Source organism: Bicyclus anynana, chromosome 2 (genome assembly GCF_947172395.1).
Source record: "Bicyclus anynana chromosome 2, ilBicAnyn1.1, whole genome shotgun sequence".
Classification (NCBI taxonomy): Eukaryota; Metazoa; Arthropoda; class Insecta; order Lepidoptera; family Nymphalidae; genus Bicyclus; species Bicyclus anynana.
In genome coordinates this window covers 8,717,006-8,734,597 of record NC_069084.1, presented here as the reverse complement: position 1 = coordinate 8,734,597, position 17,592 = coordinate 8,717,006, and the positions used below count along the sequence as shown (strand labels likewise).

The following is a 17,592-nucleotide window of genomic DNA, read 5'->3' as shown; positions in this document are numbered from 1 at the left end:
AAGAGTTGCTTAATCTAAAATATACCTTTTTACTGTAATTAACATCGAAGCAAAACTGGAAAACATTATCAAGATATCTTGATTACAGTACAAATTAGCCTTCAAACTTTCCTCATTACCGTATTAACGGAGATGAGATTCTTTGGGTAATGACAATTCCCTTTACTAAGATTATGTTATGGAAGCAAAATATTATATAAGAAATAATACGTCATACTAATATTACTAATAGGCCTTTAGTAATAAAGTGAAAAAGTATTTTTTATATGCCAGACCCTCGAGTTATGTAACGGTTCAGACATAAACAATATTTTTTTTATACTTTTCGCAGCATTATTATGAAAAAAACCATAGCATTAAGATGGAAAATATCGGAAACCATAGTACTTAGTTAGAAACACAGAAATACTGCTTGGTGGTAAAAAATAAGCATAGCGATAGTGTATATTTTCGCATAAGCTCTAAAACAAATAGATCTACTACCAATAGCCCTAAAGGTACTGTTACACATGCTCCAAAATAGCATGGTAAAAACGTGCTATTAAGTATGCTCCATACGAGCATGCTTATCATCAGTTTACATTTGGTAGCAATAAGCATGCTATTTTTAAGTATAAGCGTTTAAGTATAAGTTCCTGAATAAGCATGCTAAAAGCAAACATTCCAATTACACATGCTAATTTGTATCTATCACTCTTTGTCTATAATATCGTGTTAGACAGGGAGAGATGAAGGTGAAGAGAATACAGAATAGCAATGCTGATCGACTAGCATACTCAATAAGCAAACCCCGACGCGCTAAAAGCACGCCCCCTTCCACCCGCGCAGCAAGTAGCATGCTCATAAATCGCACGACTGGTAATTCTTGAGCAAGCTCGAAATAGACATGCTCATTATTAGCAATGTTGCGATACACATGCTAATAAGTAGCAACTGCTCAATAGTAGCATGCTTTCGTACTTGAAATGGGCATGGTGTAACAGTAGCTTAACTACTACTAAAATAGATAATTGTTAACAATTAGCATGCTTTCGTGCTTGAAATGAGCATGTATAACAGTCGCTTAACGACTACTAAAACAGATAATTGTTAACAATTAAGTTTGTTCTAATAACTTAATACAATCAATACAAAAAAAAATATTATTTGATGATGGTATCATTTATAAAACGTGTTAAAATATACGCGTTAGATAGTCTCTTTAAAAGTCGGATAAAAACAAGCAAGCCATCGTCGTAAGTTTGCATAGAAAGTTTAACGTCGTGTCGCCTGGATAACAATAATGGTGTTAGTTTTAGTTTCTTCTCGGGGAAAAGTTTGTAAGAGCCCTACTGCTTCACCGAAGAAAAGAAAAAAAAGTCAGAGTAAGTTGCAATTTTATAAATAAAACTTTAGATAGTAAAATACTTTCATTGAATAAAATGAACGGGAATTACAAAGTATTCGATAGCTTTGTAACAATGTGGTATCATCATCATCATCATGTTAGCCAATGGAGTCCACTGCAGGACATAGGCCTTTTGTAGGGACTTCTAAACATCACGATTCTGAGATTGCTTCCAGCGAATCCCTGAAACTCGTTTGATGTCGTCCTGGTGGAGGTCGACCCACACTGCTCTGTAGTGCAGGGTCGCCATTCCAGCACCTTGGGACCCCAACGTCCATCGGTTCTTCGAACTATGTGCCCCGCCACTTAAGCTTCGCGATACGTCGAGCTATGTCGGTGACTTTGGTTCTTCTGCGGATCTTCTCATTTCTGATTCTATCACGCAAAGATAATCCTAGTATAGCTCGTTCCATCGCCCGCTGTGTGACTCTGAGCCCATAGTAAGCAACCAAGTCTCAAAACCATAGGTCATCACTGGCAACACACACTGTTCGAATACTTCAGTCTTCAGGCACTGAGGAATTTTGGACGAAGAGATATCGCGAAGTTTCCCGAATGCGGACCAGTCGAGTTGGATTCGGCGATTCACCTCTTTCTCGAAATTTAAATTACAATTGACTAACGTTTAGTCTTAGACCGCATAATATACACATGTATATTGTATACCTACCTACATTAGACAAGTAGATTTAGTTTTTTTATTCAGTCTAAGATGGTAGCGGACATTCTAAGAGGTGCTCGTACAAGCCAAACCTCTGACGGTTCCTACACGACATTGTACCGGAACGCTAAATTTTACTTTTATTATTCATAATTATTACTAAAACTACAATTACGCTGATCACCTTTAAATTATGTGCTATATTTTTTTTATTATTAATCCAATAGTCGAAACAATTAGGCATACTAAGAAAATGTACAGAGAAACGACTACAAAAAAATCAATTAACTCGACATGCAACAATTATTTGCTTTTCTCAAGGGAATCACTCAAGATAAAAGCCACGGAATCTAATGCTGATGTTTGTTCAGCACGCACTCAGTTTATTTGTGAAATAAACTTGCGATACACTCTAGGTCGGCAAGGGATCTCAAATAACTGAGATGGATACAATTTGAGTTAAAATTGTTGCAACTTTTCGTTATGTGATGTTTCGAATGTAATAACTTTTATTATTTTTTAACTGTAACTCTACAGACAATACGGACAGACAGACAGACAGACAGATAAAAAATCGAAAAAAAATATTTTTAGCTTCATTATCGATTAGGTATATAAAAAATTTCAAAATATCTTCAATGTACAGAATGCACAAAATGTACAGAATTCGTATTATAAATATAGATTCTAGATAGTGCTAGTAGTACTCTATGCCAAGGTAACGTTTGGTGTTACAAATGGTATAAGTAAAATTTCTAATTGCGAATAAATGTATAGAATTCCACCAGTTTTATTATAAGTATAGAAGATATAGATATACTTTAACGAAGGGTTCTTACGAGGTTAAGTGTCTGGCGATTAAGGACATGATTTATCATAAATCACATTCTCATCAATATAAATAATTTTAGCAGAAGCTTCAAAAATGGATTAAAAAATAAGAAAACTAATGTCGAACAAAGGTTATGTATTATTATTATTATTATTCACAATATTTGTCAGGATAACTTAACTTTCCAAATCAAACTGTAAGACCCTAGAATGGCAGAGAATGACTTTGAGTGGAGTCGCGCACTTATGAACGTTGTGTGTAGGTTTAAAGGTGCCTTTGACAGTTAACACTCCCCTTTTCCACTCAAGTCGAGTCAGTCTTATCCCAAGTAACTCATTAAGAATTACACAACAAGAAATGTGGATGGCTCGAACGCCATGATAATACTGAAGCCGACGGTACGATGAGCACCTTCATTACGGAAACAAGTCGCGCCACCTAGCGTAGGCGCGAGCCAACACCAGATCAAGTGACGTCATATCCGTTTCAGACTAGTATTTATTATATCTGTTTATTTATGTTTCTTGACCAAAATTAGAACTACGCTAGTACGCATCGTAAAAAATCAACACTCGATAATGTATGTTTGTGCGACAAACAGAACATAAATATGAGCAATTAGCAAGTAAATACCTTAATCTTTACAAATAAAAATAAAAAATGAACATTGTTCCAGTTTATACCCTAAGTTTGTTTTCCCTTATTGTCTGGAAAACAATTACGAAACACAACTTTTACATTAAGAAGCTTATTTCTCTTTGCATATTAACCAGCTTATATTTACCAAAATATTTCGCTCGCTTTTGTTTCTAAACAGGCCCTTGTTTGTCTGAAGTGGCGTCATAATTTCAAAACTTTTCAACGTTGAGTGACGTGCGGAAACACAATATTATTTTATGGCAAAATGGCTGATTTCTCTTACCCGCGTCTTATCTTTATCCTGGCTGTTACCGCGACCTGTGAAACTTTGACGAACTAATTTATTCTATACAAATATGAGGATGTAGGTAGGTACATTTATTTTATTAATAATCCGTCTATTTTTAATTCCGTGGCGCAGTGGTATAACCGGTGGATTTACAAGACGGAGGTCCTAGGTTCTTAATTCTCTACGTGTGTGAAGTCTGCCAATCCGCACTGGACCAGCGTGGTGGACTATTGGCCTAACCTCATTCTGAGAGGAGGCTCGTGCTCAACAGTGAGGCAAATATGGGTTGATAATGATGATAATGATGATGATGATGATGAGATCTGACCCTGAATAAGGTTTTTTTATTGTTAACTTACACCATCAGGTGAGATTGTAGTCAAGGGCTAACTTGTAGAGAATAATAAATAAAAAAAAAGTAGTTGTCCTAATAGTCTCTTTGCAGTTTTGACAACTTGACAATTCAAAAGATTGAAAAGGTTCCATATACAAACATATTTAAATTTTTCCTGCACAACCGCGCTTGGAACAGTGCCAAGCTATGCACGATTTATTTCGGATCGTTTTTCACCGCAATCTTGTTTACTTTTTGTGTTGTAAAAAAACGGATTTCTTTTTATCCGACAATGGCTAAGCCTAAAATAAAAGCTTTATAAATTAAATGGGCCTTTTCCTTATTTGCCTTATTATGATACTGTGAGTGTTTATTGTAAGTGTCAGTAAATATCTTAATTTTTTTTAAATTCATTTTATTGTTAAGACTTAACAATTATTTATCATAATCTATACTCTCGCCAAACTGTACAGGCAGTTTGTTGGCGAGTTGACGTTTATTTGCCTAATTATATTTAAATGTAATTGCTAAATCTAATTTAAATCAGATACTTAAAACTAAGGTATCAATAGAATTTAATAAATGAAAAAATAAAAAAAATACAAAAGTAGCAATTAAGACGAAAAAAAATTAAATTAATAAAGAAAGACAATTTCTATATACAGCAAGTAAATCCGTCAGTCAGTGATGGGGTCCCCAAGGAAAACTTTCTATAATTTCTTCTTGAAGACTCCTTCACTGATCTCTCTTGGTCCTTCGGTTTTTCAGATTTAATTTTTAGTATATTATTTTTATGTGAAAGATAGTAACTTGACTACAATTATACACCCTATGGAAAGCAATGATACTGTCAAAAGTTGGATAGCGTTTCGTTAGAAGAGGTCTTTTTATTCATGCCTTGAAGGTGTTCAACTTGAAGGTAGCAGGAAACACGGACGCCGGAACAACATTTTTAATTGTACCACAGTTTTGATGAACGATTTAGAAACGTTGATGCAAAACGCTTAGGTTGCCTGGATAGTGGATACCCACCACTAAATTAAGCCAAAAAATATCTATCTATACTTATAATAAAACTAGTCGAATTCTATACATTTATTCGCAATTAGAAATTTTTCTTATACCATTTGTAACACCAAACGTTACCGTGGTATAACTGACGCTAGCGCCATCTAGAATCTATACTTATAATACGAATTCTGTACATTTTATACATTCTGTACAGTGAAGATTTAGAATATTTTGAAAATTTGGGGGGCATTAAATTAATATTGAAGCTTCGATATTGAAGCTAAAAATAAAAAAAAATTTAAATTTAAACTCTAAAGTGGTGAAATAGGGCTTGAAAGTTTACATTGATTTCCACGCGGACGAAGTTGCGGGCGTCCGCTAGTCTATAAAGAAAGTCAACCGTGTATATATATATTAAGTATAATCATTCTTAAAAATCTACTTATCTCTTGGAGGCCGAGAAACTTGTACTACGAAAATGCAATTAAAGATGACCCTATAATTTTAAAGTCAAAAGCGACCGGTATTGCGTCATATTCTAATCTGTGAAAGCTTGTTTTCGTCGTTAGCAACCATTAGCAACAGTTAAGCCATTAGCAACGTCCGTATTTCGTAGGACGAGTGTTACGAATACGATAACATCTAACCTTCCTCCAAGATAAGATTTGAGTTGTTCTTCAAACCTAAAACAAAAACATCATCAAAAAGTTTGATTTCCAAATTATTACCTCACGTGTTACAACAAAACTTTCAAAGCAATTTAAGAACAAACAAGTTAATTTCCTCCCAAAAATATGCTATCTAGTACGCAAATTTTGTGATACATAAAAAAAGATCCTATTTACCTTACACAAGGCTTATATTTGTATGTGTATTTCGTAGAGTTCTCTATGTAGCTAAAACGTGCGTGAACTCGAGTCTTATATAGCCACTCGCGCCGTTTTATGTTTTGTTATTACCTACGACACGTTTCAGACACGATATTGGCTATTTAAATTTGGTTTTTACCTAAGAGAATTAAAAAAAATTGCCAAGGGCAGCAACAGGTGTTTATTTTGAATTCGCTGTTAAAATCATTGGAAAAATCATTGGAATTGATTCCAATTTTTTTTTTGTCATTACCGTTTGCAATGCATTCTTCAACGCTTAAATATTCCAGGTCACCGTCATCCGTAAATTCCTTTATATTATTACGAGTATACGCTTGACGTTGTAGACAATAGAGAGTTCAAAACATATGTACCTACCCCCGCCGCTATTGCCACTTGCAAGTTATAGCTTGGCAAGTTCTTTGACACTCCCATGATATGCGGGCGACGGGGGAAAGACCTGGGTGTGAGGTTATTTGCGCGGGGCAGAGGTATGGACACCCGCATATTTCCCGTGCCCGTAAGAATATGGGAATAAAACCCGGTTATAATGTAGCTTTTCAACAGTGAAAGAATTTTTCAAATCGGTTCAGTAGTTTCGGAGCATATTCAATGCAAACATACAATCAAATCTTTCGTCTTTATAATATCAGTATAGATCAATATAATTTCGAAAGGTAAAACAATTAACAAGTAATTATTTTCTTTTCATGTTCATTTTCTAAGAAAAAGTTTTAAAATGGCAGTCGCAACGTAAGCGGCGGTAACTATGTCGTGTTATTTAAGAAGTTTCCTGAAATTTATTTGAGAGAGAGACGCGTTTCAGTTTTCCAGATTAGATTAATTGAAAAGTTAACAGGAGCTCCGTCACGTTCCCAAACTGGTGTTTGTGAAATACTGACGAGATTTTTAGGCAAAATATACTATGAGGGAAATAAATCTGAAATGCGTTATAAAATATACAGACACCACTTACTACAGTATTGCGCTACACTATTGCGTATGGTTTGTCCAAAAATAACGCGGCAAGTGCGCGTGACTAGTGTTGAGCAACACGCGGCATTCGTGCGCCTCGGCCGTCCAAATACAGCGCGACAAACGCGCGCGGATTGTCGCTCACGATTGTCGCGTTTGAGCGCCTATGCTCCTACCAATAGATAATCAATTGGTAATCATAATATGACAAATATTGTTATAGACACTATGAAACTCACTGATAACGTGGCTTTCTAGTGGTATGTACTAGAATTTTCAAAAACACTTTAGTAGTGTATGGGCTGACAAATTTATAGCCTTCATAAAAGGCTTTCGTAGACGCTCGTTTCTAGAATTCCGTAGTCCACAAGGAACCCTTATAGTTTCACCATGTCTGTCCGTCCGTCCAACTGTCTGCGGGCTAGCGTCGAGACTACTAGAAAGCTGTAATTTAGCATAAGTACGTACATTAAAATTGTGGACAAAGTCGAGGTTCGTTGCCTACAAGCAAAGTGAAGGTGATTTTTTTCTTGTCTATACCATTGAGTGAGGTATCGCTATCGGTATTTTATTGTAAAAGTTTATAATAGTGCGATATTTTATTAATAATAGTCTCAATTTTTTAAAAGCGAAAAATCCACAGCGAAGAATAAATGTACTAACCCGTCTCTTTTAAATTACAGGAAAGCCCTTTTTTATCACCTGCACAGTGTAGTGGATTAACTGGAACTTTTAACCAGAAACTTCTATAAAATTAAACAACCTACCGTCATTGTCTCTAGGATTTAAAACTTTGTAACCAGTAGGTAGGTACTGATATTTTAACGAGAAAACTAGTAATTTGTTTTTATAAGTCTTCAGTATTAAACAATTGAGAAATAATTTACTAATGACAATCACTGTTGTGTAGTCGAAAATGTCTTAATTAAAAACGATGTTCTGAGTTCAATTTTGTGATGTGATGATTAGATATCAGTTTTGGTTTTGGCAGTGGCTAGTTATCGTTCTACCAGCAATGAAGTACCAAGTAACGTAGCGTTCAGGTACGATGAAGCGTAGATGAGAAAGACATACCTGAGACTTTGGGTTAGAGGATAAATAACTGGTTACACTTACAGTTAACGCATTATAATTCGCTTACATCAAGCGAGTTAATTTAGCGTTATTTTAATCGATAGCCGAGAGAGAAAACTGATATTTTGAACAGGTTTTTGTAGGCGAATTTGGTAGGCGACGATATATATAAGACGATTTTTTTCTCATATAGTAGATATACGATTAGTTTTTACATTTATGAAATCTTCTCAAATGTAAGTAGAATTGGTAAAAACTAGCAAATAACTTTATGACGAAATCTTTTCACTCGTAATGTTTCCTTCTGAGAAAGAGAAAAACAAAACCTAGTAAAGTTCCTTTGCAATTTCCTTTGATGGTTGTCAGTGACATAGGAAAAGGAAGTGACGTATCTAACTTTTGATTGCTACTCTTAACTTTGGGCAAAGGTGAAACTTTAATGTTACTTGGTCCCTGAATAAATAGTGGAAATCAGAAGAATAACTTATAAAAGGATACAATTTGTATAAGATAATAAGCATAACTTTTGTTTATATCATTAATAATAATAATAATATATCAACCCATATTCGGCTCACTGCTGAGCTTGAGTCTCCTCTCAGAATGAGAGGGGTTAGACCAATAGTCCACCACGCAGGTCCAATGCGAATTAGCAGACTTCACACACGCAGAGGATTAAGAAAAAGATGTTTTCCTTCACTGTTTGAGAGAGGTGATATTTAATTACTTAAAAACACAAACAACTGAAAAGTTGGAGGTGCATGCCCCGAACCGGATTCGAACCCACACCCTCCGGAATCGGAGGCAGAGGTCATATCCACTGGGCTATCACGGCCCTTATTTATATCATTATCATGTTATTAATTGTGCCCACTTCCATTTTAGATTGCATCATCATTTACCATCAGGTGAGACTGTAGTCTTGTATGGTAAAAAATAAAGAAACAACAATATGTATATTAATAAATAAATTTATGCCTTTGTTTAAGAATGTAACTTCAGTAAACAGTAAGTATTATGCATATTTAAAATAGATTAGCTGAAGCCGCGGGGTTTCACTCGTGTGGTTTCCGTTTCCGTAAGAATACGGGGATAATATATAGCCTATAGCATTCTTCGATATATAGGCTATCTAACACTGAAAGAATTTTTCAAACCGGACCAGTAGTTCCTGAGATTAGCGCGTTCAATCAAACAAACAAACTCTTCAGCTTTATAATATTAGTTTAGATTATATTACACGCCTAAACTTTGAACATTTAAGATTTATGTTATTTTACTATACGGGAAATGTTGAATAGTGTATCGTTTAGAGGAGGAAATAAAGTACTCAGAAGTACTATTTCGAGCTCTCCCTGCACGCGAAGTTCTCATAATACGGCAAGCTTTCGCCTTGATCAAGATGTCTCTAATTTAAATGTTATATAATTGCAAGAATATACGTAAATGTTCTCTGTCTACGTTCATTACGAAGTTTAATTGCACTCGTCTTTCATTTACTACAGATTTTGTTGTTAATTATACTAAGAAATGTTTTGTTTTATTCTAATTCAAGCCGTGGTTACATTGTCAACTACAAAGGACGTTCTAATTTGACAGACAAATAAGACAATGGAAATGCAAGGAAAAAGTATCGTATTTTACTTTTCATTTTAACGTCATTGTCATCAAATAGCTTTACATTAAGAGCTATAAGCTTTATTGTAAATTTAATAATTAAAATTTATATATTTTTGTCAAATGATCCGTTTGGTCATGAAACAGTTGGAATATAGACCATCATGGCCGATAGCGTTTTGGCTCGTATTCACAAAAAAATATTTAAAAATTAAAATTTTCATGTCTCAAAAAATATGACCAATTAAACACCATTTAAAAAAAAGTGTCAACTAGCCTATTAGTATTTTTTTCTGAAAATAGAGATTTTATATAAATAATACATCAAGCAAAAGCTCCCTTCCGCCAATTCTATTTATATTGTTGTTTCATTCCTCACAGTGTGAGCTTTGTTTTTGTCAATTTTATCAAGCTCCAGGAAAATAATATCAGGATTTCATTCGTCAGTTACGTCGAAATTGTCACGTTCCTCGTCAGATATCAGAGTCATTGTTTTTGTACAGACAATATTGGAGATCCTCGAAAGTTTTGAGTTCAGAGCGTGGTGGTTTTATGAGGCAGTCGGTTTGGTCCAGACTTTGTTAAGGGTATTTTTGAGTTTGAAACGTGATGGTTTTGGGTGGCAACTGGTTTCAAAAGTCTCTGTAATAGTACATTATGATATAAGTGCGGTAAGTTGAAAATTACAGCCGAGGCGATATTGCAAGCGCGAGCCGAAGGCGAGAGCTATAGTAAGGAAACAGAGGCTGTAATTATCAAATCACATGTATGTCATACGACGTTTTATAACACATTTGCGAGGAAACACACTTTGAACACACTTTCTAAAAACGAATTTGCATCTTTGCCTGTTTTCCATAAGAAACCATTTTGATACGCTTGTCATTTTTACACATTTAAGCGTGCGTTTTTTTAGGCAAATGTATTTAAACAGCCCGTATTACTAATAATGTTAATTAATATTTTTATGTTTCTGTTACAGATAAATGGTATAGAAAAATTAAGGAATTAAATTTTTTTTAAATTATATTTTATCTCACAAAGTTAATTTTTTTAATAAAATGTTGCACTTTTTTTCTGTCATAAAAACTCTTTGCTAAGATTTAAAAAAGTACCGTTCGTTTTTAGACGGATGATAAACGTTTTATATAACATTACGGCACATGTGCATTTCACTTAAGGCACACGTGTCTAATGAAATACATTACAATATTGAAATTGGTGAAATAAGAGATAATATACAAGCAAATGTGGTTTACAGGGTATTTTTATATTTTCCTCTCCATGATACGAGAGATCATTTCTTTAGTCGTCAGTCACGAAACTTTGTGGCAAATTTTTGAAACAAATGTCTCTTGTTAAAGGTTGCCAAAGTTGGTTTTATTACAAGAGATACAAAATAGTGTGTTCACCCAGTAGCGTGGTCCTGATTCATTTTAGAAAATACTATGTTATTCCTCAATTGGTCTGAGCTGGGATAAAAAATTCAAACCTTTCCATTATTCCATCCATTCCAGGGTATCGATACTGAGGTCCAAAATACTTTTTCGTTATTTTTTGTCTGTCTGTCTGACAGTCCGTCTTTTTTATTACCGTGCATCACGCTGAAACTACTGAATGAATTCAAACGAAACTTTGCTCGATTTTAAGCCATAATACGACTAAGGTTATAGGGTACTAGGGGTAGAAAGTTTGTATGGAAATTCCTTAAATTTTCATGGTATATTTGTAAATGTAAAATTTGTGGACTATTTGTTATACTTTAAAAGACTTGCAAAACATTAATAGAAGGGTGTGAAATAGGGGTTGAAATTTAAAGCGGGCGTCCGAACAATAAAATTGCCAAATAGTACAATACAATTTCAAATTTTACGAGCGATTTTGCTGATTTACCCATATTAATGCCATTTACCTAAAATTGTCTGCGAAATAAAAACCACGAAGTTAGCTATCGCTAATACAAAAAGAAATATCGGGATCGAATTGAAAGTAACCCGTGAAAGCTTCGAAAATTGAGTGCTCCAATTAACCCCATCTCATTGAATCTGTGGACCCGAAACAACTAGGCGATGGGGCTGAAAATATCCCAAACCCTTGTTACTGTCATCCTCTAAAATTCAGATAATCCTCGTATCGACACGCGTTGAAGCGGTTACGATAGATTCTTTGCCAGATTTTCTCGCGCTACATTTTATGTAGTATTTTTAAGTAATCTTTTACCACAAGAAGATGTATCGAATTCATGATTCATGATGTATCGTGGTACAATATATTATTTTACTACTACGATAATCAAGGGTTCGACTCATGAGCCTTTAATAATAGCGCACTATAGGGCCATGTGTCTCAAACGGTGAAGGAAAAACATCGTGAGGAAACCTGCATACCAGAGAATTTTCTTAATTCTCTGCGTGTGTGAAGTCTGCCAATCCGCATTGGGTCAGCGTGGTGGACTATTTGGCCTGACCCCTCTCATTCTGAGAGGAGACTCGAGCTCAGCAGTGAGCCGAATATGGGTTGATAAATGAAAAATTAAAATAGGACCAAATCCCTGGAGCTTAGACCCACTACGCCTCTCCATTGCAGGCTGGCATGTTTAGGGTGACGAGGTTTCATTTTGTGACCATCACTATCATAATGGCAATGACCGGTGATGACGACTTAACATGCTCTCCGAGGCACAGGCATTTAATACTTTTTTTATTCTTTACAAGTTAGCCGTTGACTACAATTTCACCATGGTAAGTGATGATGCAATCTAAGATGAAAGGCTAACTTGTAGGGAGGAGGATGAAAATCCACATCCCTTTCGGTATCTACACGACATTGTACCGGAACGCTAAATCGGGGTGGCGGTTCCTCTTTATCGGTAGGGGTGGTAACTAACCACGGCCGAAGTCTCTCACCAGCCAGACCTGGATCAATTGAGAAACCTCTATTGGGATTGAACCTAAGACCTGTCACTGCGCCACGGAGATCGTCAAACCATCATTCACCAATATCCAAGCTCCAGGCTGAAAATTTATACTGAAATTTCTTATAAGAATAAAGAGCTTAATGCATAGCCTGAACCGGGCCTTGAACCAAGGACTCTGTGATCTAAAGCTATATAGACTAACCACTAGACGAAAAAAATCACTTTGATACTGCGTCATCATCATCATCATCATATCAGCCGATGGGACGTCCACTGCAGGACATAGGCCTTTTGTAGGGACTTCCAAACATCACGATACTGAGCCACCTGCATCCAGCGAATCTCTGCGACTCGCTTGATGTCGTCAGTCCACCAGGTGGGGGGGTCGGCCAACACTGCGCTTACTAGTGCGGGGTCGCCATTCCAGCACTTCGGGGACCCCCAACGTCCATCGGCTCTTCGAACTATGTGCCCCGCCCATTGCCACCTTCTGGCACCTGATACTGCGTACGTCTATAATTTTATGTTGAACCCGAGAAGTCTATTATGTGTCATAATTATATCTTGCCTCTATATTTACACACCAGCCCTGATATTACAATACATTTTAGAGTGTAAGTGTATTTTTTTAGTGCTGCTCAATATTAATATCGATAGTATTTTTTTTTTTATTCTTTCTCTTATTTTCAAAATTATCTATACTAATATTATAAAGCTGAAAAGTTTGTTTGTTTGTTTCGCGCGCGCTAATCTCAAAACTACTGGTCTGAAATGCAAAATTCTTTTCAGTGTTAGATAGCCCATTTTTCGAGGATGTCTATAGGCTATATTTTATCCCCATATTCCTTCAGGAACGGGAACCACGCGATTGAAACCACGCGGTGTCAGCTTGTGTATACATAAACCTAATCATAGCAGCCCTATACGCAACATCGACTTGTTGTGCTCCGTTGTGATGACCTGAAGAGTGCGCAGTAAAAGCATAATAAATTCGTGCACAGGGTGCAACAAATAAATTCAACGGTATCGTTCAAAGATTATGTATCATTCATGTGCCGAAAATAGTAATTAAAGTTAGGTATTACAAAAAAAATAGTTTGTGAACTTAATCACAGCAAAACAAATGATTTTCATGATATTTTAGAGATGTTTTTGTTTTTTTTTTTTCATTATTTTCGTTATTATTTATAGTAAAGGAAGCTACATTCACTATATTATGTCACACAATATAAAAAAAAATGTGCTTATTTTTTTTCTTATTTGACTTTGTAAATGATTAATTTGCAATGATAAATATAATTTGAAAAAACTCTTTGATATAATTTGAAAAAACTCTTTGTGTCTACAAAGCTATATAATACGCAAGACCGCTGAAAACCCTTGTAACCTAAATACGGATGAGAATAAAAATGGCCTTAGAAAGTACTTTATCGTGTTACCTACACAGTATCCTCCATTTGTCTGATTTAGGTACTAGAGTATCACAAATATATTACAATACATCTAATAAATGGTTCAAAAAAATAAATATGCAGTCGTATATGTAATATTTATTCTCATTATAATTTTTTTTTTATGAAATGTATGTTATACTTTTGTGATATGTTGTTTGTAAAAACACGAACTGTACGGACTTTTCTTTTTACGGACGTTAAAAAAAACTTTTAAAATTTAACTAATGTATTCTCAAGTATATGTTCACACGTCAGGGTTGTCTATTTTTGGCGTTGGAAATAGAACAAATGTTACTTCATATTATAATACGCTACGCTACGCTGGGTTTTAGCGCATCGCTTTTTAACTCTCGTGCGAATGATGATACAACCATACTAACAATATAATAAGATAATACATTCCATAGTTTTTGCGTTCAATATATTTTTACTTCTGAACAGACTATATAGTTAAGATAAGGCCGAGGCCCCATTAGTGCGTTGCGCTGCGTTGCGTCGCGTCATCGCAACGGAACAACGCATTGTATGCCACACCTGTGTTGCGTTGACGCTGCGCCAACGCAACGCAAGAGGGTATGCACGCCGACGCAGCTGCGTCTCAGTTCAGCCTTTGCAATGGATAGATACAAACGTGTTCTTTTGTTGCTTTTATTACGGCACCGCCGAAATAAACGTAGAAATCATAGAAGATTCTGGATATCTCCTTTGATAGCATTAAGAAATAGTGATGGTCAGTTTTTTATGCAGGAATATAGGGAGTTGTTATTAGATGAAAATACATTTTTTAATTTTTTTAGAATGAGTGTGGCCAGCTTTAATAATTTGGTTGAAACCTTAAAACCACATATAAAAAAGCAATATACCAAATTCAGGAACCCTTTAGAACCAATTGAAATGATTGGTATTACATTGAGGTAAGTAATTCAAATATCATAATACTCGTAATGTTAATCAGTTATTAATTTATTATCTTTAAAAACAGTTTAATTTAAGTATTACTATTAGGTAACAAAGCAAAGTTATAATCTTCTTCTTGACTATCATCAGTAAAATTATTAATCGTAGTGTTGGTTGAGTAGGTAGCTTCGAATTCATCTGTTCGATACGATGATGGCGATGGTGACTGGGCATGTTGTCCAGTTTGATATCCGCGTGACTGCAATGGTGTTGCTTGATACTGTTGTCCAGTTTGATATCCGCGTGACTGCAATGGTGTTGCTTGATACTGTTGTCCAGTTTGATATCCGCGTGACTGCCATGTTGTTGATTGAGTCTGTTCCCCGAACCGAATTTCGGTAATGATATTTATAACTTTGCTTTGGAATGTCAAAGTTTGTAATTCCGTAAAGCTGTCCAAAGAAGGCAAAATTCCTTTGAAAAATGATAAGTGGCGGTTTTCTTTCTCTTGCAACGCTTTTAATGCTTGCGCCTCGAAATCATCTATTGCTTGGTTTGATCTCTTACGGCTTGCAGGCACGTAGCGAGAAGGACCTGGGGGTAACGAGGACATTTCTTTTGTAGGAAATGGAGAAGATGATGCTGTGTTTTCATTTCGTTCCGTTTCTTCAGACACCATTTCAAGGCTACTATCAGTTTTATTTTGGGCAACTTTCATCAAAAACAGCAACTGATTGTAATAATGATATTTCTTCAATTGTTTTGCCCCTGATCCAGACGAACTGTTTTCTTTTATTTTTTTTACGTATCGAAAAAAGTTGTCCTTCACGCTTCTCCATTTTTTCACAACCTCGTTACCTGCAAAGAAAGAAAAAAATGTGTAAGTACCTAACTTGTCTACACTGACCAATCTAAATGGGCCACCCTGTTTATTTTTTTGTGTTTCTATTTCAGGTACTTAGGCAGCGGAAATTCGATAAACGACTTGCATTTCAAATTTAAACGTGGAAGAGCAACAATTTCTAGAACTATTTCGTCAGTTTGTCAAGCTATATGGAAATATGTTCGACCACTGTACATAGAAGAGATCACAGTAGAAAAACTACAAAATATTGCATTAGATTTTGATCTCAAAGCTAACTTTCCTCATTGCTTCGGGGCAATTGATGGGAAACATATACGTTTAATAAAACCAGACAAAAGTGGCTCTCTGTTTTATAATTATAAAAAATATTTTTCAATTGTTTTGCTGGCGGTTGTTGACTCAAATTATAAGTTTGTTTTTGTCGACGTGGGTGCATATGGTAAGGAAAGTGATTCTACTATTTTTAGAAATTCGACACTGTACAAGATTTTAATGAGAAATGAATTACCATTGCCTGATCCTCAACCACTTGGAAATGATCATAATAACGAGCCACCCATCCCTTATGTACTCGTCGGTGATGAAGCTTTTGGTTTAAGTAAGCATGTTATGCGCCCATACGGCGGATCCAATCTCAATGTGAAACAAAGAGTTTATAATTATCGCCTTAGCAGAGCACGTAGATACGTGGAATGTGCATTTGGGATCATGGCAAATAAATGGCGCATTTTACATAGGCCAATTGATACGTCATATGATTTAACTATTAATATTGCGAAAGCATGTTGTGTTTTACACAATTTTGTTATACAACACGATGGGTTAAAACAACAAGACAATATGGCAATAAGTAGGTTCTCACAATTGAGACCCCATAGCAATGAAGAATCATTAGCCGAAAATTTTATCAGAGATCAATTTGCTAATTACTTTATGAGTCCAGAAGGGGCTTTACCATGGCAGTTGAAAAAGATATAAATTAACTTATGTATTGAATTTACAAATAATATAATAAATAACAACTCACCAATTTTGTTCTTTTTTTGGTCCTCAAACTCCTCGTAATCTTGAAATATTTTTTTACAAACAGCTACCCATTCATTCGCTTTACGAAATTTATCACTGTAATGTTCGTGTGATTTATCCCATATAATGGGTCTTTCTTGGACCAAGGATATGAGAAAATCTATATCAATATCCTGCTCACTCATGGTAAAATAGAAAATGTCGTTACGCTCGTCTAGCTTTCTCCTCTAGCAGTGCATCACTGTCCGTCGTCGCAGCGGAGCTCCGACAACGCAGCGCATCACCCTCCCTCCCGCTATAGTCTCTTGTCCGTCGATCCGTTGAAACGTCGCGCGCGACGACGCAACGGTCTAATGGGGCATGTCATAAAAAATGTATGGAAAACGACGCAGCGACGACGCTGCGACGACGCAACGCAGCGCAACGCACTAATGGGGCCTCGCTCTAAAGGGCATTCATTTTGTAACAAAGTGGTTTTATATTAAAAATATTTTGGTATTTTTAATATGTTGAATAATAAAAGGCATATTTGTAAGGTTGTTAAAAGTAGTTTTTGTGTGAGACCATAAAAAACAGACTAAAAGACATGAAAAGCTCCAAAATTCTATAGATGTTTAATTTAGTTATAACTTTTTAATATGTTGAGTAATAAAAGGCATATTTGTGAGGTTGATAAAAGTAGTTTTTTGGCGAGACCATCAAAAACAGATTAAAAGACATGAAAAGCTCCAAAATTCTATAGATG

The 17,592-nt window shown here is 35.5% G+C and overlaps 1 protein-coding gene across 1 annotated transcript; it reads right to left on the bottom strand.

The window, feature by feature from the left end:
- Nucleotides 1-14,518: 14,518 nt before the first annotated feature.
- LOC128199210 (uncharacterized) lies at nucleotides 14,519-17,290 on the bottom strand. Its single transcript, XM_052887701.1, has 2 exons — nucleotides 16,849-17,290; nucleotides 14,519-15,814 (listed from the first exon to the last, which is right to left on the bottom strand). Exons 1-2 carry the CDS (start codon nucleotides 17,030-17,032, stop codon nucleotides 15,048-15,050), a joined length of 951 nt encoding a protein of 316 aa, XP_052743661.1. The 5' UTR covers nucleotides 17,033-17,290; the 3' UTR covers nucleotides 14,519-15,047.
- Nucleotides 17,291-17,592: the final 302 nt, after the last annotated feature.

Bases quoted from the DNA above. Each gene is read 5' to 3' on its own strand.
- LOC128199210 (XM_052887701.1), bottom strand. From the start codon at position 17,032: ATGAGTGAGCAGGATATTGATATAGATTTTCTCATATCCTTGGTCCAA. The intron at 15,815-16,848 runs GTGAGTTGTTAT...CTTTCTTTGCAG, and splicing joins CCAAAAAAAGAACAAAATTG to GTAACGAGGTTGTGAAAAAA.